The following is a 27,902-nucleotide window of genomic DNA, read 5'->3' as shown; positions in this document are numbered from 1 at the left end:
CCTAGGAACTTGAACTGTTCCGTCTCGCTTATAACATGCCCATTCTGTCTGATTAAAATGTCAGTTCTTGTTGAATTGCGAGTTAGAAACTGTAAAAACTGAGTCTTACTGTGATTTAGCATCAAATTATTTTCCACAAGCCACGAACTTATATCATGAACTACATTATTTGATAATGTTTCAATATCACACACAAGATCCTTCACTACCAAGGTGGTGTCATCAGCAAACAGAAATATTTTTGAATCACCTGTAATACTAGACGGCATATCATTTATATAAATAAGAATCAGCAGTGGCCCCAGCACCGACCCTTGGGGAACACCCCATTTAACAGTGCCCCGTTGGGACTGAACATCATTACCACTCTCAATATTGCGGAGGATTACCTTCTGCTTTCTGTTCTTAAAGTAGGAGGCGAACCAATTGTAAGCTACTCCCCTTACTCCATAATGTTCCAACTTCTGCAGTAATATTTTGTTGTCAACAAAGTCAAAAGCCTTCGTTAAATCAAAGAAAACACCTAACGTTCGCAACCTTTTATTTAATCCATCCAAAACCTCACAGAGAAAAGAGACTATAGCATTTTCAGTTGTTAAGCCATTTCTAAAACCAAACTGTACATTTGACAGCAAATTATGTGAATTTAAATGCTGCAGTAACCTTGTATATACAACCCTCTCGATAACTTTAGCAAACACCGATGGCATAGAAATAGGTCTATAATTGTCAACATTATCCCTGTCTCCCTTTTTATAAAGTGGCTTCACTACCGAGTACTTTAATCGGTCAGGAAACCGACCACTCCTAAAGGAAAAGTTACAGATATGGCTAAGTACTGAGCTAACATATGTGGAACAATACTTCAGTATTCTGCTAGATACCCCGTCATATCCATGAGAGTTCTTGGTCTTTAGTGATTTAATTGTTAACTCAATCTCCCTCTTGTCAGTATCATGGAGGAGCATTTCTAAGAGCGCTATATGATTCCCTGTTGGGACTAGGTTTCTATTTAGTTCACCTGCTATATTCAGAAAGTGATTATTAAGTACTGTACATATATGCGACTTATCAGTAACACGGACATCCCCACTACGCACTGATTCTATATTCTCGACCTGTCTCTGCAGACCAGCCACTTCCTTTACGACTAACCATATGGTTTTAATTTTATCCTGAGACTTAGCTATTCTATCTGCATACCACATACTTTTTGCCTTCCTAATAACTTTTTTAAGCACCTTACAATACTGTTTGTAATGGGCTGCTGCATTTAGATTGTGACTGTTTCTAACGTTTTGATATAATTGCCACTTTGTTCTACAAGATATTCTTATCCCTTTAGTCAGCCACCCAGGCTGCCTGTTTGTGCTAGTACCCTGTTTTGAACGTTCTAACGGAAAGCAACTTTCAAAGAGCACGAGAAAAGTCTTGAGGAAAGCATTATATTTATCGTCTACTGTATCAGCACTATAAACATCTTGCCACTCTTGTTCCTTGATAAGGTTTACAAAAGTCTGTACAGCAACTGGATCAGCTTTCCTAAAAAGTTGGTAACTATATTTAACATGTGTTGCAGCACAAAAATCTTTTAGACTTAAAATTTGTGCATCATGATCTGAAAGGCCATTCACCTTTTTGCTAACAGAATGCCCTTCTAATAATGACGAATGAACAAAAATATTGTCTATGGTTGTTCTACTGTTCCCTTGCACTCTCGTTGGAAAGAATACGGTTTGCATAAGATTATATGAATTAAGGAGGTCTACCAGCATCCTTTTCCTTGCACAATCACTTATACAATTAATATTGAAGTCACCACATATAATTAACTTTTTGTATTTCCTATAAAGTGAACCAAGAACCTCCTCTAGCTTTAGCAAAAATGTTGTGAAATCGGAGTCTGGGGATCTATAAATAACAACAGTAAGAAGTTTAGCTCCACTAAATTTAACCACACCTGCACAACATTCAAACACCTTTTCAGTGCAGTACTTTGAAGCATCAATTGACTCAAATGGGATACCGTTTTTCACATACATGGCTACTCCCCCACACCGCAAAGAGCTCCTAGAAAAGCGGCCAGCCAACCTGTATCCTGGTAAAGGAAGCCTCTGAATTATCTCCTTATTTAAGAAGTGTTCAGATATACCAATAAATTCAGAGTCAACATCTATAAGCAGTTCACTAACTTTATCTCTAATACCTTGTATATTTTGATGAAATATACTAATTCCCTCATTAATCAGATACCCAAGCTTTGTAGAAAGTGGTTTCTTTGTTAGAGAGACTTCCCTTAAGCAGGAATACCTATCAGCTGACTTCAATCTAAAAAAGGTACAGCTCTAACACCCACAACTACCGGAATTTTCCCATGAGTGATCCCACCACCCCCACCTATGCTGTCACCTATAAGTTTTGCCAACCTCCCCTTCCCATACCTGTTGAGGTGCAGGCCATGTCTAGTGAAACCCGTCCTGCTGATAGACTCCACCGACACCACTGAAATGTGACTCATGCCTTCTGTCATCAGCGCACCCCCAAGTCTCATGTTATTACGCCTGACGGCTGTATTAAGATGAGGCCGATCGTGACGCTGAAACACTTCCACGAAATGCACATTCGTGTTGCCAGTCTGAGTGGCTATCTTTTCCAGGTCACCATCTATGTCATACTCCCCATCCCTATCAATACTATTACCAGCCCCACTCACAATCACTACCTGATCCTCTTTAGTAAAATCCCTACATAACCCCCCTATGTTAAAAGTCACCTGAGCCAATCCTGCATTAGGCTTCACAATGCTGGTGACCTGGTACTCACTCCCCAAAACTTCCTGCAACTGCTGGCCTACACCTCTACCGTGAGAACTACCTAACAGCAGAACCTTCTTCTTTCTCTTAGACTTTGCAACTGTCCTAGCCACCGTAACTGCTGAGGTCTGCTGCATACTTCCTACATCTACAGCTACTAGGGATTCCTCCCCACTAGACTCTGGCAGTTGGTCATATCTATTACAAACACCAATAGTAAAACTATCTGAAAATCTCCTTCTCCTAGCAGATCTCTTGCCAACAGCCAGCTCCCATTCCCCAACCCCCTTCTCCCTCCTCATCCTATCTAGCTCCTCCTGTGCGTTTTTCAACTGCACCTGAAGGGCACAGATCTTACGCTCCTGCTCCTCTATCAACTTACTCTTGCTACATAACCTGCAGTTCCAGGAGAGGATCTCACCAGAATGCCCACTGGCTTCCCCACTGCATTCCCCCCAGTGAAAATACTTCGAACAAGTCTCACACCGCAATCCACTACTCACGAACCTACGGCAAAGCCCACACTTCTCACTCATGGTAAAATTTTACAATTATTGAAACAAGAAAACAATTTTATCTAAGTTCCGCTACTACAATAAGAAGATGTTAAAAACTGACTACAATAATCACAAACTTGCTCTACAAGGGAAGTAACTACTATTATTGACAGTATTAATCAACAACAAATGAGAATATAACAAAATACTAACACAGAAAGAAAATCAAACGTCTAATGACAGTAACGAAACTGAAAGCAGTTCGCAAAAATTTCTTCTGAAGCTATTTCACCGGAAAACACCAAGAACACCGGTTGAAGACTACTAAAGTTCCTAAATAAACTACTATACACAAACAATTAATTAGTACTTAGCTTTCGATGCGCCGCTACAGCTGCAACTGGTCAGTGCGGAATGTAAACACGGGTAAGAGGTTAAGTTGCTCGATACGAAACACTCACAAATATCTGGCAACAACACAAGAAATGCAGAGGTGAATGAAGAAACCACTAATAAGTCATTTATATAGTAAATATTATCACAAAAATAGTTAAAATATATATCTGAAACCTAAAAATAGATGAAAACTTAGAGAGCGATCTCACACGCAGTCACGCGCTTATGTCACTGTTAGGTCTCCGTAAACATTCTGCAAGAGCCTCATTGCATTCAGCTTCGTCTCCCTTGTACGGACACACTACGTATTCTTTCCACATTTCAGCTTTCCCTTCATCGCTTAGTACTGGTTTTCCATCTGAGGTCTTGATCTTCGTACGGTTACTTCTCTTTTCTCCAAAGGCCTCTCTACTTTCCTGTAGGTGGTATCCATCTTATCCTTAGTGAAGTATGCTTTTAAATTCTTACATATGCCCTCTGCTTAGCCATTATGCATTCTTGTCAATCTCATTTTTTAGACTTTTTTATTCCCTGTCGCCTGCTTCATTTGGTGCAGATTTGTATTTTGTCCTTTCATCAAATAAATTCAATATGTCACATGATAGCTAAAGATATCTACTCGGTCTTATCTTTCTACCTATTTGATTCTCTGTTGCCTTCAATATTTCATCTCTCAAAGCTACTCATTGTTTTTCTACTTTACTCCTTGTTTTTTTATCTCTTTCCTTCCACTGATTGGGCTTAACGTGTTGTTGCTTTTAACTTATTTTACTTATTAGTGTTCTAAGTATGACCTCAGCTGTTTCTGCACTCAAAACCAAAACCTAAAAAAATTTTATTCCTTTCCCCTGTTCTAATAAATCGTTGCATAATGCTCCCTCTGAAACTGTCAATAACCTCTAGTTCTTTCAACTTTTCCATTCTAATCTCATTAATTTCGTATCTATTTGCAATTTCTTTAGTTTTTGTCTATAGTTCATTAAAAAATAAATTGCGATTCAAGGCCACATCAACCTCTGGAAATGTCTTACAGTTTTAAATCTTGTTCTAAAATCTCTGTATTGCCATTATATAATCAATATGAAACTGTCCAGTGTCTACAGGTCTCTTCCAAGTATACAACCTTCGTTTATGTTTCTTAAACCAAGTGTTAGCGATGATTAAATTATGCTCTGTGCTGAATTATACAAGGGGACTTCCTCTTTCATTATTTCCCCCAGTCCATGTTCATCTACTATTTCTCCTTCTCTTACTTTTCCTACTATCGAATTCTAATTCCCCACCACAATTAAATTTTCGACTCCCTTAATTTTCTCAATAACTTCTTTTAGCTCATAAAGCATTTCTTCAATTTCTTCATCTGCAGAGCTAGCTGGCATATAAATTTGTACTAGTGTGGTGGGTGTGGGCTTAGTGCCTGTGTCGATAGCATGTTCACTATGCTGTTCATAGTAGACTTCCTGCATTCTTATTTTCTTATACATTGTTAAACCTACTCTTGCATTACCCCTATCTCATTTTGTATTTATAACCCTGTATTCTTCTGACCAGAAGTCCTATTCCTTCTGACACTGAATTTCACTAATTTCCACTATATCTAACATCAACCTACCCATTTCCCTTTTTAAACTTTCTAACCTACCTACCTGATTCCAGGCTCTACCATTCCATGCTCTGACCTGTACAATACCAGTTTTGTATCTCCTGATGATGACATCCTCCTGAGTGGTCTCACCTAGAGGTCCCAATGGGGAACTATTTTACCTCCAGAATATTTTACATAAAACGATGCCATCATCATTTAACCATACAGTTGGGCTGCATGCCCTCAGGAAAAATTACAGCTGCAGTTTCCTCTTGCTCTCTGTCATTCACAGTTACAATTGCAAAATGTTTCAAGTAAATGTTCTTTATCCATCAGTGGGACATCAATCAGCATGATTGCCTTCGTTGTGGCTTTGTTGTTTTCAAAGATATGAACAGTGGTACGTCTTTTTTAAATACCACCCTGTATTTTTTGTTCGGTAATTCATTTCCTCTCCTAAAGACCTATTCAAAAATGGATCACTGTGTACCATTCACTGAAACACAATGTTATTAATTACATAACACAACATTGACGTTGATGCTCCCAGCGCTTAGTGCACGTACTCTGGGTAATGGATCACATCCACGTGCTGACACTGGCAGAGGACAAATGTAAACATAAGTAGACTGCATACCCATCATTCCAACAACAATCGTCAGTTGAAGAGTTGTGTGAATAGAATGTACACCAATGAATAGAAGGTAGAAATGCTACTCATCTATGGGGAATGTAAGTATTTGCCATACTGTCTTCTTATGTTTGGGTACATTTAGTGCAGTAGTTTAGTCCTTTTAAATACTGTTGTGTAGAGTAGTCATACACTAAAGAATGTCCTTCCTACAAACTGCATCGACATTACGTTTCTTTTATTATTATTTTTGTTGTTGTTGATGGTAGGCGAAATGCTACGCAGGCAGCGAAACTGTACAGAGAGCGATATCCTGACAAGAACCCACCTTCCCGATGGTTTTTTTCTTGTGTTGTTGCGATGCTTCAGGAAATGGGAAGTTTAAGCCCACGACAATGCAATCGTCGTAGCACTCGCACAAACGAAGCTGCCGAAGTTACTGTTCTCGCTTCCGTTGCTATGAATCCACATGTGAGCACACGAAAGCTTGAACACGAGACTGGCATTCCCAAAACCAGCGTACATCGTATTCTTACACGTCATCGTTTCCATACTTAGCATGTACACCTACATCAAGAATTGCATGGTAATGATTTCCAGAATCGTCTACAGTTCTGTCAGTGGGCACATGCATTATTGGTCCAGCGACAACCGACGATGCCTTAGACAGGGGGAACATCAGCGTCAATGGAGAGCTAACGTCTGGTGTGGGATGCTTGGTACAAGTAGTGGTCCTTATTTCATCAATGGTAGTCTAAACGGCACAGCATATGCCAACTTTCTCAGACGAATTCTTCCTCCTCTTCTGGATGAAGTGGCACTAACAACCAGAATGCTTATGTGGTATCAACACGATGAATTTCCTGCACATAATGCCTTGCATGCACGTCGTGTTCTAAACTGAAGGTATCCTGCCAGATGGATTGGTCGAGGAGAAACAATTACTTGGCCTGCTACGTCTCCTGATTTAAATCCTCTGAACTTTTATCTTTGGGGATGCATTAAAGAAGTTGTCTATGGCTATATTCCAACAACTCCAGAGGACACGCAGGAACGTATCGTGCTTGCTTGTAATTCTCTTCAGCAGGCAACACTGGAAGCAGTAAATAATTCTTTCATGCAACAAGTGCACCAGCGTATCGGGGTCCAGGGTCACCACTTTGAGCACCTTTGAATGTTCTACTCCTGGGCAATGGTACAGGAGAGTCAAAGTCAATTCCTTGTTACGTTTTTCCTTGGTTTGCATTTGTTTTCTGACAACTCCAGCAAGTGGACGAGTTTGTGATTCCGGGCTCAAAGTCAATGTTGTGTTATGTAATTAATAATGTTGTGTTTCAGTGAATGGAATGGAAATGCCGTGTGGCTATGGCCTCCTGTCAGGTAGACTGTTCGCCTGGTGCAACTCTTTGGAGTTGACACAACTTCGACGACTTGTGTGTCGATGGATATGAAAAGATGATGATCGTACAACACAATTCCCAGTCCCTAAGCGGAGAAAATCTCCGACCCAGCCGGGAAGCGAACGTGGGCCGTTAGGCATGACATTCCGTCGCGCTGACCATTCTGCTACAAGGGGCGTTCTTTCATTGATACATTTTTAAATATGTCTTTATCAGAGGAAATGAATTACCATATAAAAAATACAGTGTGCCATTTAAAAAAAGTCATACCAATGTTCATATCTTTGTAAAAAAAACAAAGCTACATCGAAGGCAACCATGCTGATTGATGTCCCCCTGACAGCTAAAAAACATTTGCTTGAAACATTTTGTAATTTGCATCTGGACAAACAGTTATTTTGAGTGGTCAATATAAATGGGACACCACACACACACACACACACATATATATATATATAAGGGTGTCTCCTCTGAGGGTCGTCAGGTTGCATTTCCTCCGATGTTTCGGCAGATATTTGCAATCTCGTTTTTGTAGTGTGTAGCTGGAATCAGCCCAAACAAATATTACTCATCACATATTTCATGCATTGCACAGAATCAACATGAACCGCAGGTTCATTTCCACCGCAAACAAAATAATTTTTAAAGTAAAATTTTACTTTCCTATTCGATAGAGTGATCCCAAATTAGTCTAGTGCGATATTTTAATTTATTGAAATGTACTAACACTGACTGTTAAATATGGGCAGTTGAAGACAGCATGGGACATTAGATAGAGGAAGTTCTTTACGTTTGCTGCTCCTTTTAATGCTGATCTCTAAAGTGAATATCTCGCCAGACTAATTTGGAAGCACTCTATCGATTGCGCACACCAAATTGCACATTAAAAATCTTTTTGTTTGTGACGAGAAAAAAACCGAGGTGCTTTGTTGACACTGGGAAACGCTTGAAAGACATGATTAGCTGTATTTATTTAGGCTGACTCCAGCTACAGTTTGCATAAACGACATTGAAAATATCTGCTGAAACATCCCTATATATATATATATATATATATATATATATATATATATATATATATATATATATATATATACTCCTGGAAATGGAAAAAAGAACACATTGACACCGGTGTGTCAGACCCATCGCAGTCTTTAACACTGGTAGCATGCCGCGACAGCGTGGACGTGAACCGTATGTGCAGTTGACGGACTTTGAGCGAGGGCGTATAGTGGGCATGCGGGAGGCCGGGTGGACGTACCGCCGAATTGCTCAACACGTGGGGCGTGAGGTCTCCACAGTACATCGATGTTGTCGCCAGTGGTCGGCGGAAGGTGCACGTGCCCGTCGACCTGGGACCGGACCGCAGCGACGCACGGATGCACGCCAAGACCGTAGGATCCTACGCAGTGCCGTAGGGGACCGCACCGCCACTTCCCAGCAAATTAGGGACACTGTTGCTCCTGGGGTATCGGCGAGGACCATTCGCAACCGTCTCCATGAAGCTGGGCTACGGTCCCGCACACCGTTAGGCCGTCTTCCGCTCACGCCCCAACATCGTGCAGCCCGCCTCCAGTGGTGTCGCGACAGGCGTGAATGGAGGGACGAATGGAGACGTGTCGTCTTCAGCGATGAGAGTCGCTTCTGCCTTTGTGCCAATGATGGTCGTATGCGTGTTTGGCGCCGTGCAGGTGAGCGCCACAATCAGGACTGCATACGACCGAGGCACACAGGGCCAACACCCGGCATCATGGTGTGGGGAGCGATCTCCTACACTGGCCGTACACCACTGGTGATCGTCGAGGGGACACTGAATAGTGCACGGTACATCCAAACCGTCATCGAACCCATCGTTCTACCATTCCTAGACCGGCAAGGGAACTTGCTGTTCCAACAGGACAATGCACGTCCGCATGTATCCCGTGCCACCCAACGTGCTCTAGAAGGTGTAAGTCAACTACCCTGGCCAGCAAGATCTCCGGATCTGTCCCCCATTGAGCATGTTTGGGACTGGATGAAGCGTCGTCTCACGCGGTCTGCACGTCCAGCACGAACGCTGGTCCAACTGAGGCGCCAGGTGGAAATGGCATGGCAAGCCGTTCCACAGGACTACATCCAGCATCTCTACGATCTTCTCCATGGGAGAATAGCAGCCTGCATTGCTGCGAAAGGTGGATATACACTGTACTAGTGCCGACATTGTGCTAGCTCTGTTGCCTGTGTCTATGTGCCTGTGGTTCTGTCAGTGTGATCATGTGATGTATCTGACCCCAGGAATGTGTCAATAAAGTTTCCCCTTCCTGGGACAATGAATTCACGGTGTTCTTATTTCAATTTCCAGGAGTGTATATATATATATGAAAAAAAATGAAATGATCGTATGGCATTGTTGGCCGGGAGGCCCCATGAGGGGAAGTTCGGCCTCCGTATTGCAAGTCCTTTTTAGTTGACGCCACTTCGGCAACTTGCGAGTCAATGATGATGAAATGATGATGAAGAACACACAACACCCAGTCATCACGAGGCAGAGAAAATCCCTGACCCCGCCGGGAATCGAACCCGGGACCTCGTGTGCGGGAAGCGAGAATGCTACCGCAAGACCACGAGCTGCGGATATATATATATATATATATATATATATATATATATATATATATATATATATATATTCTAACTCTAGTTACCAAATGTTTAGGGTTCCGGATGTTATCTATAGTGTTTTCAAAATATTTTTTGTTGACTCGCAAGCTCTGTGTCTACGTCTACATCTACATCTACATACATACTCCGCAATCCATCATACGGTGCGTGGCGGAGGGTACCTCGTACCACAACTAGCATCTTCTCTCCCCGTTCCACTCCCAAACAGAACGAGGGAAAAATGACTGCCTATATGCCTCTGTACGAGCCCTAATATCCCTTATCTTATCTTTGTGGTCTTTCCACGAAATGTAAGTTGGCGGCAATAAAATTGTACTGCAGTCAGCCTCAAATGCTGGTTCTGTAAAATTCCTCAGTAGCGATTCACGAAAACAACGCCTGCTTTCCTCTAGAGGCTCCCACCCGAGTTCCTGAAGCATTTCCGTAACACTCGTGTGATGATCAAACCTATCAGTAACGAATCTAGCAGCCCACCTCTGAATTGCTTCTATGTCCTCCCTCAATCCGACCTGAAAAGGGATCCCAAACGCTCGAGCAGTACTAAAGAATAGGTCGTATTAGTGTTTTATAAGCGGTCTCCTTTACAGATGAACCACATCTTCCCAAAATTCTACCAATGAACCAAAGACGACTATCCGCCTTCCCCACAACTGCCATTACATGCTTGTCCCACTTCATATCGCTCTGCAATGTTACGCCCAAATATTTAATCGACGTGACTGTGACAAGCGCTACACTACTAATGGAGTATTCAAACATTACAGGATTCCTTTTCCTATTCATCTGCATTAATTTACATTTATCTATATTTAGAGTTAGCTGTCATTCTTTACACCAATCACAAATCCTGTCCAAGTCATCTTGTATCCTCCTACAGTCACTGAACGACGACACCTTCCCGTACACCACAGCATCATCAGCAAACAGCCGCACATTGCTATCCACTCTATCCAAAAGATCATTTATGTAGATAGAAAACAACAGCGCTCCTACCACACTTCCCTGGGGCACTCCAGATGATAGGGAACTGATGACCTCAGATGTTAAGTCCCATAGTGCTTAGAGCCATAGAGCCACTCCAGATAATACCCTCACCTCTGATGAACACTCACCACCGAGGACAACGTACTGGGTTCTATTACTTAAGAAGTTTTCGAGCCACTCAGATACTTGGGATCCAATCCCATATGCTCGTACCTTAGTTAGGAGTCTGCAGTGGGGCACCGAGTCAAAGGCTTTCCGGAAGTCAAGGAATATGGCAAGGAATATGTCAAGCTGAAGTCTTGTGTATATAAATTTCCTCAAACTAGGCTGTTCTTTCATTTTGTTGCTGTCATTGCACTTAATTTTATACTTCACCCATTACTTTAAAAATTTAATTCCTGTACATCTTGGTGTTTCCATGCCAAGCGCACTGATTTCATAGCAAAAACGACATTCTAGATTTTTTTTTCACTTCAAGCCATGAATTTTAGATTTGTACTGATCTTTCTTGTAACAATTAGAAAAACCTGATGTTTCACAAGTCACCACATATAGATCACTTTCATCATTGTTAGTCACGCCTACTGAACACTGATTTTCGCTAACACATGCACTGTTTTCACCTGTTTCTTCTCCGGCTGCTCTTTTCTTCAGCCAATTCATCAAATCCATGATGCAAAATAAAAACACAATATGAAGGTAAAGTTACTTGTTCTTTAATCATCACATGGGTCACTTTGCAAATGAAAGTATTAATGCCACTTCTGGCCGTCAACGAAAGTGGAATTAACACTAGTGCCGCTAGTGTCGCTTTAGTGTTTCACAAATACCGATCAAATACCATTTCTGTGTCCAATGAAAATGGAGTTAACACTTGTGCTGCAAGTTTAGCTCCAGTGTAGCTGTAGCCTGAGGTCATTGGAAAACACATGTTACCTTGCACTCAGCTAATTTCGTGATTGTTCATGGCAAAAAAATTATATTGACATGGTTTCGGATGAATATTTCCGGTAAGTCATTCCCACCCATTTTCATCCAACTAAAGCATTGGGGGTAATAATATGTTCAGAATGGGGAAACTTATAGTATTGAGTTCTGCAGGACTTGACTTTTGGACCACTGATCTTTTTCCTTTACATTAATAACTTGCTACTGTCTTTAAATAATAAGGTAAAAATAGTAACATTTGCTTTCGATACGAGAAACTTGATCAAGGGGTTTAGTTCCACAGCTCTGTTTACATCTGAAACAACAAATGTGTCTGGGCGAGAAATGAGGAAAACATTTAGGAGCAGCAACGAAAGAATGAAAATTTTACTGTATCTAAAGTCGTTTCCGCACTAAATAAAAGATTTTGTTGAACTGAAACGATGCCTACCAATGCTGAAAACTTAATAGTAAGTAAATGCACGTTATAAGACTTGTTGAGCTGCAGGTTGTACGCAACTTTTGAACCTACACACTATCTTCCTCTAGTTTTATTTTTTTAGACAGTTGACTACGTCCAAAGTGATATAAAATCTTTATCAATCAAAAGACTATAACTGCTGTTCATACTACAAATAAATAGAGAAAACTAACGGTATCAGAACGCCGATAGTGAAACAAAACATTATGTTTTCATGTGTTCACCTTTAAAAAAGGACTATTTTACGAATAGTTTTGAATCCGTCAATCGATCGAGATGATTCTAATTTATGTTTGTTCTAAATAATAAAATTTCGACACTTCTTCTGAGACAGAAGCTACAAAAGCGTTTAGATGTTTGGGTACAATGTCCTTCATTTTTTCTTTTTTTTTTTTTTTTGTAGTATTGATGAAAAATTTCTGACGTGAATAATGAAGTCGAATGTGTCCACGATCAACCATGAAGTTCTATGGAAATTCGGGGAAGTTTCTGTTTTGTAGTATCTTTGTATTGTTTCCGTGTGTTTGTAATTATTGGAAGTTGTTGATTGGTGCTTAGTTTGAGTGTAGCGTCTGACGTATGTGAAGTGTTGTTGGAGGAGAAATCGAACACAGCTCTGGAGAAATAAATGTGTCGGAGTAAATTTTGTGGCAAAGGCGTAATAAATATGTGATCTACAGAAGTTTGAAATTAAATATAGTCACGTCAATGTTGAACGATGTCAGAGTCATACGGTAATTATTACATTAATTATACTGTAACAAACAAATGTCATTACTTCGTGTAATTAGGCGATGTTTTTCATTTGTCATGACTCTGCATGGTTGGGTAAGGGAAACAGATAGCGTTGTTTCTACATTTATTGACAACACTTTATCTTATTCTTTTCTGTGTGAATGTTAATACGAGAAATGAAAATTACTTTTTTTTGTTAGATTGAGCACGCAATACTTATGGATTTTTTAAAAAAATTATGTTATAAACGAACGTTGGCGGTGTTTACGTTTCAGCCTTAATTATTGTATTTGTTTGATGAATGTTTATATTGTCTGAGGGGAAAACATTCGTCACGTAAAGTAAGACCGAGAGCTGTATAACAATGCTAATGTTTTACACTTGCATATGTTTTGCCTGTTACTAAGTTCTGGAAAAAAATTTACTACCAATATGCGTTCATAATGAAAGAGACATTTTCACCTGTAGGTGATCCAGTATTTCAGTGTTGCATATTCCATTAATATACCACTAAGCCCTGGTTACTTATTAAAATTGATTTTTATTTCAGATTTCCTGTTTAAATTTTTAGTTATTGGCAGTGCTGGTTCAGGAAAATCGTGTTTATTGCACCAGTTCATAGAATGTAAATGTAAGTATTCATAAACAACTATACTAATGTGTGTGTGTTTTGGAGAAAATAGCTCTATTTCTAAAGCACATTATTTTGTGTATATAATGGATGAAGTGACAAATACACACTAAATATTCATTTCTGCGGTATAAAATTACCATGTTGTGCTACTGACGGATCTTTTTCTTTTAAGTACATTGTCAGGATGCCTCTTACATTCTCCCAGGCCAACCATTTGGCTCGAATGAGTGATTGTACCCAGCCATTCCCCTATAAATGTTGATTGTGATGACAGACTGATCTGTTGTGTAGCTGGAGGTCTGGGTTAGAGTGAAACGTGGCAATTTGATTGAGAGCTAATAAAGTGAACTAATGTGAATATGAAATATAGGTTGTGGTAGTAGATTGAACTGCACCATGGTCAGAGGTGTATGTTTGTTCTCTAGAAAACAAATTTTCATCACAAGTATGTAACACTACAATTCATAAAATTGGTGTTACATGGTAGGCAAATCTTCAGGTACTGTTTTGGTGCATATTGTAGGTGAGGGGAGGGGGACCTCACTATATAACTCTTACGCCCAATTTCTGTTCAATGCAGGAGGTTTCATACAGTGAACACACAAATGCTGCCATCAAAGTGACATATCTAGATATTAATTAGGATTAAAAAATGCTTGCAGGTTTGTTAGAGAGTTGTCAGGCCTTCTAGTGTCTTGTCGTAAATGGGTCTAATACACTGGTATAGAAATATTTCATTATCTTAACAATTTGTTGATATTAATATGTCCTTTATAAATATCAATTTATATATCAGAAAGTATAGCATGAATATTATCATTGTAGTGTTCAAAGGTTTTCAATTAAAAAGTTTTTTCAGTGTGGTGATTGAAAACTTTTTTGAATAAATTGCCTTGTTTCCTGTAACATGTAATATCATACGTCTGCTTTAAGTCATGGTCAAAAGGCAGACCACTCATCAGAATCAAATATGCACAAAATATCCTCCGCAGCACGAATTTTAGTTATTCTCATGACACCATATTTGTTGGCTTTGCCAACTTCTAATGAAAAGTCACTTTACAGTGTAACCTACAACTCAAATTGCACTACAGATCACACTGTCACAGCGAACTGCAGTGCACAGAAATGATATAGAAGCAAAATAAAAATGTTTAGTGGTACCTTCTGGCTGTTTGTGCATGTCACCACATGCTACATTAACAAGGCAGTGCTTGGTATCAGTAGGTTCAACCCACACGTTTTTACGTTGCATAACAAAACTGCCTTTTAAAGCGGTATGTAACCCATTAATGCTGTCTCTCTTTTTCTGGTATCAAGTAACTTCAAAGAGCCAGTCATCGCCATTTGGCATTCTCCGTCCCCTCTGTGCCACCCTCCTCCGTGTTTTCAGGTGCATAAAATAACTTTTTTAAAGTATCTGCAAAAGCAACCAAATGAAAACAGTGGGGCATAGGATATATATCTCGGAGAAATGAAACTCAGATGCCAATCTAATTTTAATATGGATTTTTGTTGTCACCAAAATAAACAAATTCTATGACAGTTCTTAATGCAGGACAGTATTCAATTCAGTTGCTCATCTTCATTATTGAAAACAATTCCACTGGTCAGTATTCGCCTCACCACCTTAAAAACATGTTGGTCACTTTGGACCAGTATAGATGGTGCAGTACTGGTACCAGGCAATTATTTAACCCACCACCCCAGACGTAAGTCATGGCAGTGAAATGGTTTGTATGTGCCAGTCTGTAGTATGCAATCATTTCAGTAAGGTGGAGACATGATAGATCAGTAAAGAGGACTATCAAGTTTTCCCTGTAGGACTCAACATTGGTTCTGAAAACAACAGTTGTGTGAAACTCATCTCGCTCTGTTCGTCCACGAGACCCAGAAGGCAGTAGGTACCAGCACCCAGGTGGATGATTCACTTCTGTAAGGTACCGGATACAGTCCCGCACTGCCTAATGAACAAAATACAAGTGTACTGAATACCAGACCAAATGTATGATTGGACTGAAGAGTTTCTAGCAAACAGAACCCAGCATGCCATTCTCCAGGGAGAGGTGACTTCAGGCGTATCCGAGGGGGGTTTTATAGGTCCATAATCTCCACAATAAAATATATATGAGATAACATCAGAAGTTCCAGGAGGCTCTTCGCAAATGATGCTGTTATGTACAGAACAATCATAATGCTAGAAAATTGTAGTAAAATTCAGGAAGACCTGCAGAGGAATGTAAGTTATTGCATATACATAGACAGAAAGACCTATTACTGTATGATAATGCAATTGCAGATACATTGCTGGAAGCAGTTATGTCTATAAAATGTCCAGGAGTGTGCATATGGAGCGATTTAAAGTGGAACAACCGCTTAAAAATTATTGCAGGAAAGGCAGATTCCAGACTGAAACTCATTGGAAGAATCTTCATGAAAATGTAGTCTACCACCAAAGAAGGTAATTTACAAAACCATCATTTAACCAGTACTTGAATAATACTCGTTAGTATTAGGATCCGTACCAGATAGGATTGATAGAGGAAATACAAAAGATCTGAAGAAGTGCAGTGTGTCTCGTGACAGATTAAGTTAGTGAGCATGAAAGTACCATGAAGATGATCAACCAACTCCAGTGGCAGATGCTAAGAGAGAGTCAATGCATGGTTTGCTGTTACAGTTCTGAGAGCATACATTCTTAGAAGAGCCATCAAATATAATGCTTCCTCCTATGTATATCTCACAAAAAGACCATGAAAATAAGAGATTGGAGCCCAGATGAAGTCTTACCAGCAATCGTTCTTCCAGCTAACCATTCTCGAATGGAACAAGAATGGGGAGGGGCGGGGGGGGGGGGGGGGAATTGACAGTGGTATACAATTATACAATAATAATAATATTTTATTCTCGTTAAGCTTACAGAAGCAATAGACAACATCAAATTACAAAATATAAACAAAATTACTTGCAGGAGTTATAAGTACAATATTACAGTAGTTTTATAAATAGTCAATAGACAGGAGATACAATATATAAAGTGAGGTAGTACAACCAAATCAATCGGAATGTACCAGTACAAAAAACAAGAAAAAGTCAGAATACAGAATACCAAGACAGGAAAACATATTATATACAAAGAAATATTACATCAGATTATAATAACTGCCCTTTACAACTGTGCAGAGAAAAACAGATTAATGCTTATTACTAGGTACTAACAAATAGCCCGCAGCTCGTGGTCGTGTGGTAGCATTCTCGCTTCCCGCGCCCGGGTTCCCGGGTTCGATTCTCGGCGGGGTCAGGGATTTTCTCTGCCTCGTGATGGCTGGGTGTTGTGTGATGTCCTTAGGTTAGTTAGGTTTAAGTAGTTCTAAGTTCTAGGGGACTGATGACCAACGATGTTAAGTCCCATAGTGCTCAGAGCCACTAACAAATAGGTAACTAGAACTGCTAATGAAATAATTAATATAGTATATTGGGAGCAGCCAAAGTTTATAATATTATTTGTTTTTGACTGCAATCAAGAAATTCATCAAGGGAATAAAAAGGATGCTCAACCAGCCACTCATACAGTTTTGGCTTGATCTTTTCAATAGGACAATCGAATTTGCAAAGAGAAAATTTATTGCAACATTTGGAACCTATTACATGATAGCTTTTTAAAGACTTAGTTAAACGTTGAAAAGGTACATTGATGTGTTTCCTGTTTCTCGTATTATACAAATGTATATTTTCTTTTAATTGCTGGTTTGGTAAATTGTTCATGGTATGTAGAACATATATATATATATATATATATATATATATATATATATATATATGAGAGAGAGAGATTAACAACAGTCATAACTTTAAGTTTCACAAACAATGGCTTGCAGGAATCTAGTCTACCAGAATCAGTGATAATTATTACAACCTTTTTTTTTTTTTTTTTTTTTTTTTTTCAGTAGAAGAATATTATGTACATGGCTACAGTTTCCCCATAATAGTAAACTATAAGAAATAATGCTCTGAAAGAAGGCAAAATATGCTGATCTGATACACAACCTTTTAACCTTCTCAACAAATAGATTACTCTAGAAAGCCTAGCAGATATATAGTTTATATGGTAATTCCAATTAAGTTTACTACATACCAAAAAATTTAATATTATTTGAAACATTCAGAAATAAGGTATCTCTTAAGCTGAAAAACATGAACTGTGTTGTATTTTCATTTAATAAAAAACCGTTTCCTCTTAATCATTTTGATGCTTCACTGATGATATTTTCTGTTATATTTTTTAACAATTCCATGTCAGGGTCATTGCCGATAAAGGTTGTATCGTCAGCATATAATATTGAATGGGAACTTACATTAGATGGTAAATCATTAATCGTAATCAGAAAAAGCAGTGGGCCAAGCACCGAGCCCTGGGGCACACCACACAGGACATCGGCTACATTGGATCTATCTTCATTAATACAAACAATCTGTTTGCAGTGCTCCAAAAAAGACCTAAGAATACACAATCCACTGTTTTGAATACCTAAAATCTCTAATTTATGCAGAAGTAACTTAAGATTCACACAATCAAATGCTTTACTCAGATCACAAAGGTGACCAGAGCAAACTCCTTATCTTCGAATACCGAATACCTGGAGAACCTTTTTAACGAGCCAATCAATAGCGTGGGTGGTCGATCTATTTTTCCTAAAACCAAATTGCTCATTGGAAATAATGGAATTATTATCTAGAAAGTTACACATTTGGTTGTATATAACAGTTTCTAATACTTTAGAAAAACGGGAGTGAGGGATATGGGGCGGTAACTAGATGGACATTTTCCATCTCCATTCTTATACACAGGAACAACTCTGCATAACTTCAGTACATTGGGGAAAATTCCCTGTGTCAGCAACTTATTTATAACACAAGTTAGAGGGCCGACAATGCATTCAATAACATTTTACAATATCTTACAGGATATGCCGTATATATCGGCACTGCTCGAAGACTTAAACTTATTTGCAATATTTAAAACCTCCTGCTGCGTCACTTCGGAGAACACAAAATTATGTCTGTCATGCCTAAACCCAAAATTACAATTTTCCATCATTTGATCAGCAGTTTCTGTGGGTTTAATGATATTTTTCTGAATATCTCTAAGTGATTGTACACAGAAATTGTTAAAATCATTTGCCGAGACAGCTACATCTTTTGGTTTGTTATTTTTAGCGACTGAGTTTATTATATCCCAAGCTTTTTTACATTTATTTTCTGATGCCACGATACTTATAGTGTTATGTTGTTTTTTTGCTTCAATAATAGCTGCCCTGTATTTTTTCTTAGCTTCTGTAAAGAAAAATTTGGATTGCTGAGTATTAATCTTTTTATTTAGATCAAAAAACAATGTAACTTTATTCTTTAAATTGGCTAATTCGGGAGTAAACCACTCTTTATTTCTCTTTTTGATTTTAGATTCACTGGCAGTAACTTTAATTTTACATTTTCTTTGCGGAATAATCATTTCAAACAAAGTATTGAATATTGAAAAAAAATTCTCAAAAACACAGTTAGCTGACAAATGTTCTGTTTTAGCAAACATATCAAACCAATTGAAGGAACTAATCTGGGATCTAAAATTAAACAATTTTGTGTCATCTACAGGTCTTGTTACAAAAATACAAAGTACCCCGGCCACACACTGCGAGGTGGGTTTCAGACTATAGATGTAGACATGACTGTGACATGCCTTGAATGAAGTTGTCTTATTTGTTGGGTATTAGCCATTCATTCATTCACACATTGTGTTCTGTAATAATGGGATGTGAATGAGTCATGTTGTACATTGACAGAAGCAACCATGGCTGGCTACTTTTGTAAAGCATACTGACAACAAATTTTAAATAATGTACTCAAACTTATGATGCTAAGTTCGTCCTAAATTCATTCTTGTTATTAACCACAAACAACATTATGAAATATGTGTGTTGGCATGTAAATGTAAGAATCCTTAGGTCCCTCAAGAGGCTTCTATCAATTTAGCCTTCCCAACTTGTCTACAAGGAATGGTGTGTCACTCACAGCCATTAAACACTGAATGCGAACAGTGGTTATAAAAAATCCTAACTGACGAGGACCAGAGACAAGTTTCGTGCCTTATCAATGACAAGTGGTTGCAAACCCGACAGTAATTACTTCTGCCAGTGAATGCAGGTCCATCTCTACTACTTTCTGATGGACATTGGCAAAGGGAACTGCATACAATGCCCATTGGGTGCCTTGCAAAAGGCCATTGCTCACAGAAGCCTATAAAGTTGAACATAAATGAATGTAACATATTGCACAAACATAGGAAAAGAAATCCACTACTGTACAGCTACACTATTGATGGTAAACAGCTGGAGACAGTGTCTGCCGTAAAATATCCACGCGGGACTATCCGAAGCGACCTTAAGTGTAATGAGCATATAGTTTTGTGAATTTCTGCGAATTTGTTTTATTCATCTCATAACTTAAATTTACAATCCATCTAGTTTGCACACAGGAGACATGTGATACATTTATGATACAGTTACAATGATTTTTACATTAATAAATAATAGCACTACAATAAATAATAACACTGTAAGGATATTTCTTGGAGTATGTAACACATTGTATCCAGCTCAAATTTTTAGTTTGTCTTGCATGTATTCATCCACTGAGTAATAACACTTCAGTGTCAGTACCTCATATAGCTTTCTTTTAAGTGAACCTAAATTCATCTGCATCAACTAGTTCCCTTTTAATTTATTATATATTTTCATTTCCATGTATTGAGGTCCCTGGGCATATAGTCTGAGACGGTGGGTGGGGAGCTTCAAATTTTCTTTGTTTCTGGTATCATGTGAATGGACAAAATGGTTTCCCTCAAATACTTCATATCTGGAGTACAAAAATATAATAATCTCATATATGTATAAGGATGACAGAGTTAATATTTTAAGTTTTCTAAATAATGGTCATCATGTTTCTTTGTGATTTGTTGCGATGCATATATTTCGAATGATTTTTTTTCTGTATTTTTAGTATCCGCATTATGTTTGTCGAGTTATCCCAAAAAACAATACCATACTTAATAATGGATTCGAAGTAGCTTGTATATGCTACTTTTCATGTGTCCATGTCAGTTGCAGTTGATAATGTTTGCATTGCAAATGCAAAGCTGCTCAGTTTGTTTGCTAGGTATTCAGTGTGTACCTACCTGCCAGCTCAAATTTTTATCTACATTTAAACCTAAGAATTTGACCGAGTCAACTTCTTGGTTGTTGTGTACAATCGTAATCTGCTCGCATTTTGACTGCTTGGTTTTGAAATGCATCATGTGGGTCTTAAATATGTTTAGTTCAACCCATTTAGCTGAAACCAAGTTTCTAAGGTGCTGATCACAGATTTGGGAATTTTTTCCGAATCCTGATCTTCAACTAAGACAGAAACAGTGGGAAAAGCAGACACCAGACTCGGATTCATTGGAAGAACCTTAAGGAAATGTAACTCAGCCATGAAAGAAGTGGCTTACAAGACACTCGTTCGCCCGATTTTTGTATTGTTCATCTATCTGGGATCCCTATCGGGTACAACTGAAAGAGGAGATAGAGAAGATCCAACGAAGAGTAGCACGTTTCGTCATGGGATCATTTAGCTGATGAGAAAGCATTACAGAGATGCTAAACAAACTCCACTGGCAGACATTACAAGAGAGGCATTGTGCATCATGGTGAGAGTTACAGATGAAACTTCGGGACCGTACTTTTCAAGAGGAGTCAGACAGCACATTACTTCCCCCCATATATGTCTCGTGTATTGGTCACGAGGAGAAAATTCGAGAAACTAGAGCCAATACAGAGGCTTACTGAAAATCATTCTTCCCACGCACTATCCACGAGTGGAACAGGGTGGATCAGATAGTGGTACCGAAAGTACCCTCCGCCACACACCATTAGGTGGCTTGCGGAGTATGATGTAGATGTCATAATTGGGCCAGACAGCACAGAAATTGGGAAGTTGCTGACTGGAGGAATATAATGGGATCCTACCAGTCACAATTTTGTGCCTTGTAAAATGTTGGAAGATTTTGATTGCACTGCACTGTCAGCCCAATGATACAGTTAACCTGCAGTGCATTAATTGTGTTATGGTTATTCCTCAAATGACGACTAGGTTGGTCACAGTGTTGTGCTTTCTATAACATCTTCATGATGAGTATGCTGCAGATATTTCTGTCTTCCAAGATAACTACTGGGTCCACAGGGCTGCACAAATAGCTTCCTGGTTTGACAAACATTCAGGTACTGTGTTGTACCTCGACTGGCCCAGTAAATCTTCCGTTCCTAATACTGTAGAAAATGTTTGGTGCTATTTGGAACAACAAGTGAAACATAGAAACCAACATCCGTGCAATGAGGTAACTCTGTGGGATGTAATTATCAATGGTCCATACTCGAGTAAACTTGAGGACTCTGTTCTTCGCCAAATTAAGGCTAGAAGTGATGCTACATGGCATTAGTATGATTTCTCTTGTGGAGTGACCACTTTTTGGTCCAGTTTGCTAATTTCATTAATGCCCAGCAGCGGGCTATTAAACTTTCAGAAAATTTTACATACAGTAAATGTGTGCAATTTAGCCCATATCTCCCACAAGTGCTGCAGACACATACTGTACTGGAAAGTGAGAAGTATGTTAAGATCAGTAAGAAAGTTCTGCGCTTCCAATATATTATTATTATTATTATTATTATTATTATTATTATTATTATTATTATTCAAAATAATTCATTACTCTCAGTACTACTCATTAAATCTCTCACTTTTTGTTTGTTTCTTTCTTTTCCTTGTTTATAACTGCTTGCAGATAGGCACATGCATCACCACGAGACACTTCATGTGTCTGAAATTAGGTGCTTTAGGCTGATGACTCGTCACTCGTGAGATTTGGTTCAGAGAGGAGGGGAAAGGGGAAGGGGGGGAGCAGAGCATCAGGGAGAGTAGTCAAGAACTGTGAAGCTTATTGTTCCTAAATAAGTCGATACAAATGTTTGACAGAGGCTATGAGAGAACTGTGTGTTGGAGTTGAATCTTCAGAAAATGTTAAGTGTCTCAGCATCTTGAAGCAGGAATTTCATTACATGCCATTCTATCAAAACCAGATTTAGTAGCCTGTAATAGTCAGTGATATTTATTGATAATATTTTAACAAATTATTTATTTGAAGATGTTTATAAATTTTGCATAGATTTAGGCATGTGGGACCACTCTGCATTATTCATTGAACTACCAAAAATTAGCAAAGAAATTTCATGTAACAAAAGCCATATGAAAAAGAACTTTGCTGAAAAAAATTCAGCTACATTTATTAATAAGTTAAGAGAGGATGAATTGCCTTACAACAGCTGTGTTTCAAATAGTAATACCTTTGCAAATTTTTAAGTAGCTGTCTTGAAATCTTTAATGATACTTACTTCTTCACTTAGAACCACATGCAACAAAATGACTAATAAACTTAAATGGATAATTTAGGGTTTAACAATTTCTGTTACCAGGAAGAGGCAATTCCACAATGAACTAAAATATAATAAAAACAGACATTTTACTGAGTATGTTTGACATTTTAATCCCATATTTAAAAAAGTTATGAAGGTAGCCAAACAAATGGCAAACAGTGACTTCATTGTATAATATAAAAATAAGACAAAAGCAGTGGGGTCTGTTGTCAGATCTTAGTTAGGTGTAATGAAATATCAAGTATTAAAGCAGATGGTAGCCTTATTGTAAACCCAGCTCAAATATCAGAGTGTGAATTTTTCATAAAGGTGGCAAGTCAGAGGCTGATACATCAGAGTAAAGTAAATCCCTTTCTACTCACCAAGAAGCTAAGTATCTCACGGATTTTAAAAGAAGTCACAATAAAGGATGTGAAAAATGTTATATTATCATTAAAAAATAAAAATTCTTCTGGGTGGGATGGCATACCCACTACAGGGATTAAAACACTGTGTAACATACTACCACCTCTCCAAACTAAAATAATCAATATTTTGAGCAGGGATGCTTTCCTGATGTGACGAAGTATGCCAAAGACAGACCTCTGTTCAAGAAAGGGTTGCGGGAAGGCATGAGAAACTGTCACCCTATTTGTACTCTTCCAGTCCTGTCGAACATGTTAAAGTAGTTGCAAACCAGATGAAAAATTGTATTGTAAAAAATATAATTATAAGTAACTAACTTGGATTTCAACCAGAAAAAAACACTATGGATGCAGTGAATAACTTTTCAAAAAAGTTATGCCGATGATTGGAGCGGGGGAGTAAAGTTCCTGGTATCTTATGTGGTCTTACAAAAAGTGTTTGACTCTGTGAACCATGCCATGCCTATATACAAACTAGATAAATATGGGATTAAGGGCAACTTGCACAACAGAAACAAAGGGTAGCTATCACTTCAAATACAGTGAATTATTATTCTAAATTATGTACAGTATCACAAGATGTGCCTCAATGCCCCATTTTGGGCAATCCTGTTCCTATTCTGTGTAAACATTTTACCCAAATATGTAAATACCCCATCAGTTCTGTTTGAAGATAATATTTCTGTTTTAATTGAAGACGACGGTGCAGAAAAAGTTCCGAGCTGCATTGTAACCACCCTGGATACATTAGGAAACTGGTTCCAGTTAAATGGGTTGAAACTGAACATTGCAAAAACCCATTTGGTACATTTCAAAACCAAACATTTGAAATGGGTCAAACTTAAAATGCGACATAACAATCAACTTGTGGAAGTTGTTGACACGATCAGATTTCTTAGACTAAATGTGGACAAGAACTTAAGCTGGAATACACGTATTGACTTCCTGTCAAATAATTGAAGCAGTTTTGCATTTGCGGTGCAAATACTAGTGAATTCCTTTTACTTGAGTACACAAAAAATAGCATATCATAGTTATTTTGAATCTGTCATTAGATATGGTATAATTTTCTGGAGAAGTTCAAATAGTGTACCTCAAGTACTGAAAGTGCAAAAGACAATTATCAGATACATGTGTACTGCACAACAAATAGTATCTTGTCGCCCACTATTTCAGAAACTAGAAATCCTAACTGTTTCCACACTATACATGTATGAAATTGTAATCTTCCTATACATCAGACAAAAATTATTTGAGGAGAATCATTTTAACCACACATGTAACACAAGTTATAAAAATAATTTTATGCTAGCCATGCACCAGTTGAAATTATACACAGACTCCACAGGATATGGGGATGACGATTTTGTTAACATCAGCTGTTCTATGTTTATGTTGAAATTTTACCATGGCTTTGACATATCTCCTGCACCCGAATCAAATGATTTAGACTATGTACATTATGAGATTAATAAACCACAATTCACAATACTGTTCCAATTGCTGGTATTTGTTACGATATCCACAAAGCAAAAAAATAAAAAATCTTTCTTACTCTGTTGTCTTGTAGCATGCTGTGAATTACACAGACGAGTCGATGAATCACTTTAATTATTAGTATGGTACACACCAATCCTCTTCCATCCTTCTATGTTGTCACTCGTGGAACACTTTGTGTGGCTCTCCTTATGCTCACTTTGGCTTCATATAGTTTTTGTTTTTCAACAAGGCTTTGGTTACTTTTAAATCTGTGGTGAAGCTATCTGTGCTTTTGGAGAAACTTTCTAAGATGGTTATTAAATCGTAAAAAGTCGTTTCAAACCCCCCACAAGTTCGCTCATAGCATGCGTGTAAGGCTTATTATACAATACTCTTGAATTTTGTTCATTTGTACTTAACATTTTCACTCTCTCAGATGGATGTGTGATGTTAACTGCTCAGGTAATCTGTATTCTGTTTCTGGTTGCAGAAATATTTTTTACCCTTAAAATTTCCATTTCCATTTACGAAAGATGCTGTAACAGCCTTATGACCACTGGTTCCGTGCTCTGCAGTAGCGGAGTCAAAAAGTTTGGTCGTCTGATAAATGGCCCAAAGTAATTTTGCTATACAACTTATAGGTCAAATATCAAATGAATACAAAATCTTAAACATTGCTGCGAAACAGCAGGTGTGTAATTCAGAATAGATTAAAAATCAGCTAACCAGTTGCAATTAAAGATTTATTATCCCTTGACCATGATTTCAATATTTGTTAAAATATCTTTCTTCAGAAGGCCGTTGGCTGTAGTCCCTTAGATATAGTACATGTAACTTGCGCAAATATTTTATCTGGGGATGCCTATTGCATCATGTGTTGTAAGAAGACCAATACTTATGAAGAAGGTATTTTTACAAATATCGGAACCATGGTCAAGGAATAATAAACCTTTATTTGCAATTGGTTGACTGATTTTTCAATCTCTTCTCAAATGAATACCTGTCTGTACCACCCACCAATCTGTAGCTAGTAGGATGAAATTTCTCTCTAATATGGTAATATTCAGAAATTTTTTGTTTGTCCTCCAAATTTTCCCACAAATGTTCTGCCTCTATTGCCACAGTGGTGAGGAGTCTGTAAAAGTACTAGATTACTATGCTTGACCCATCCTCAACATTTACCTACACACAAATTATATCTTATTCAGAAACTATACTAACCTCTCTAGATATATCCCCAAAAGAGAATGCATTCTGCTGGAGAAATTTGCCTCAAATCTAATTTGTTGCAGTGCCTAACAACACACAAGGACAATAGTAAAATTTGGGGGTGAGGGTGGATGGAGGATCCATTTGTTGGAATGTGATGTGTCTCCAAATTCAGGATATGCCCTATGAATATCAAGGAAGACCCCCCCACCCCGTATTTGCACATCCTATGAACAATCTGAGGTTGTGCTCAGTATCTAATAACCCCGACTTCAGTACAATGTTAAACTCTAATCTTCTTTCCTTTCTAAGATGTTACCGCGCGCGCGCACACACACACACACACACACACACACACACACACACACACACACACACACACACGCGTATTGTACACAGGAGTGTCATTTAAACACTTTGTCTTAGCTTTTCTCACTGTTTCTATGAGCCTTCATAATACTCATTTTCCATTCGCTGGGTTGTCTATCCTATGCTTCTCCTTCATATGTATTATGTCCTGCAAGAGATAAAATAATACTTTTCTGATGTAGGTCTACAGCACGTGTGTTAATCATCAATAGAGGAGCTAAATAGAAAATGTTACACTTTTCGTTAGAGCCACACTGAAAAGTCACAATCACTGGTATTTGACTCGTGTGAACTTCTGTCAACAATCCATCATCTCACTCAATATGGTACATTTTGACATTGCACATAACTGTAGGGTTGCTGTGCATGAAGGATACCATTAAGAACGATGCCCTTCACTTTTTCCACATAAACAACTGTGATATAATGCGTGATTTGCCATTGCAGACTGCAAATGTTTATATGAGGGTAAGTGAATTATTGTCTGCAAAGTAGTTATAAAATTTTATTGTAATCAAATAGGAAACTTCCAAGAACATCATTTTTTGACATAGTCTCCTTGCATTTCAACGCACTTGGTCCATCGTTGTACAACCTTTCTGATGTCCCCATAAAAGCAGGTTCTTGGTTGAGCTGCAAGCCAGGAATGTACCACTTCTTTCACTGCTTCGTCCGAGGCAAACCGACGGCCCCTTAAGGGGAGTTGGAATGCCGGAAAATGGAAAAAATTCACATTTTCAGTTTTTAACCTTATAACTTAATTTGAAATTTTCTGCTTAAAATGGTGCAAAATTTGTTAAGAAATTCCAATTGGAAGTATTTTTATTTAATTTTTCAAAATTACATGTGCGCCCAGCAAAGTTACCCATCTTGTGATTTGTACACATTTAAATCTTCGCATTTCCGAAAACATTACATTTAGAAGGCTGTGGATTTCACTCTTCAGTTGTAGAATCTTTGATCCTTCCATAGGTACCATTGTTTTTACGACTAGCTGTGTTTATTGTTCAGTTTTTGATCTGTGAGTGTTTGTTTTGAGCCTCGAGTTTAGTTTGTCGCTCATTTGGAGTTTGTTATCTGTCTTGTTTTGACTTTCAGTGGTGAGTGCGTAGTTTCTACGATGCCTAGGAGTGCATCATTATTTAAAAAGCGAAAGTTTCGCGGTAATAGATT

At 38.3% G+C, this 27,902-nt stretch overlaps 1 protein-coding gene across 1 annotated transcript in view; it reads left to right on the top strand.

Moving 5' to 3' along the window:
- The first annotated feature begins 12,872 nt into the window (after positions 1-12,872).
- The window catches only part of LOC126248017 (ras-related protein Rab-4B), a 111,616-nt gene continuing 96,586 nt past the window's right edge, over positions 12,873-27,902 (top strand). Inside the window, exons 1-2 of the mRNA XM_049948601.1 lie at positions 12,873-13,109; positions 13,661-13,741. Of these exons, the coding sequence (XP_049804558.1) occupies positions 13,094-13,109; positions 13,661-13,741 (97 nt within the window). The 5' untranslated portion in view covers positions 12,873-13,093. The remainder of the gene's footprint in view (positions 13,110-13,660; positions 13,742-27,902) is intronic.

This window comes from Schistocerca nitens, chromosome 3 (genome assembly GCF_023898315.1).
Source record: "Schistocerca nitens isolate TAMUIC-IGC-003100 chromosome 3, iqSchNite1.1, whole genome shotgun sequence".
NCBI classification, from domain to species: Eukaryota; Metazoa; Arthropoda; class Insecta; order Orthoptera; family Acrididae; genus Schistocerca; species Schistocerca nitens.
This window is presented reverse-complemented; position numbering and strand designations above follow the sequence as displayed.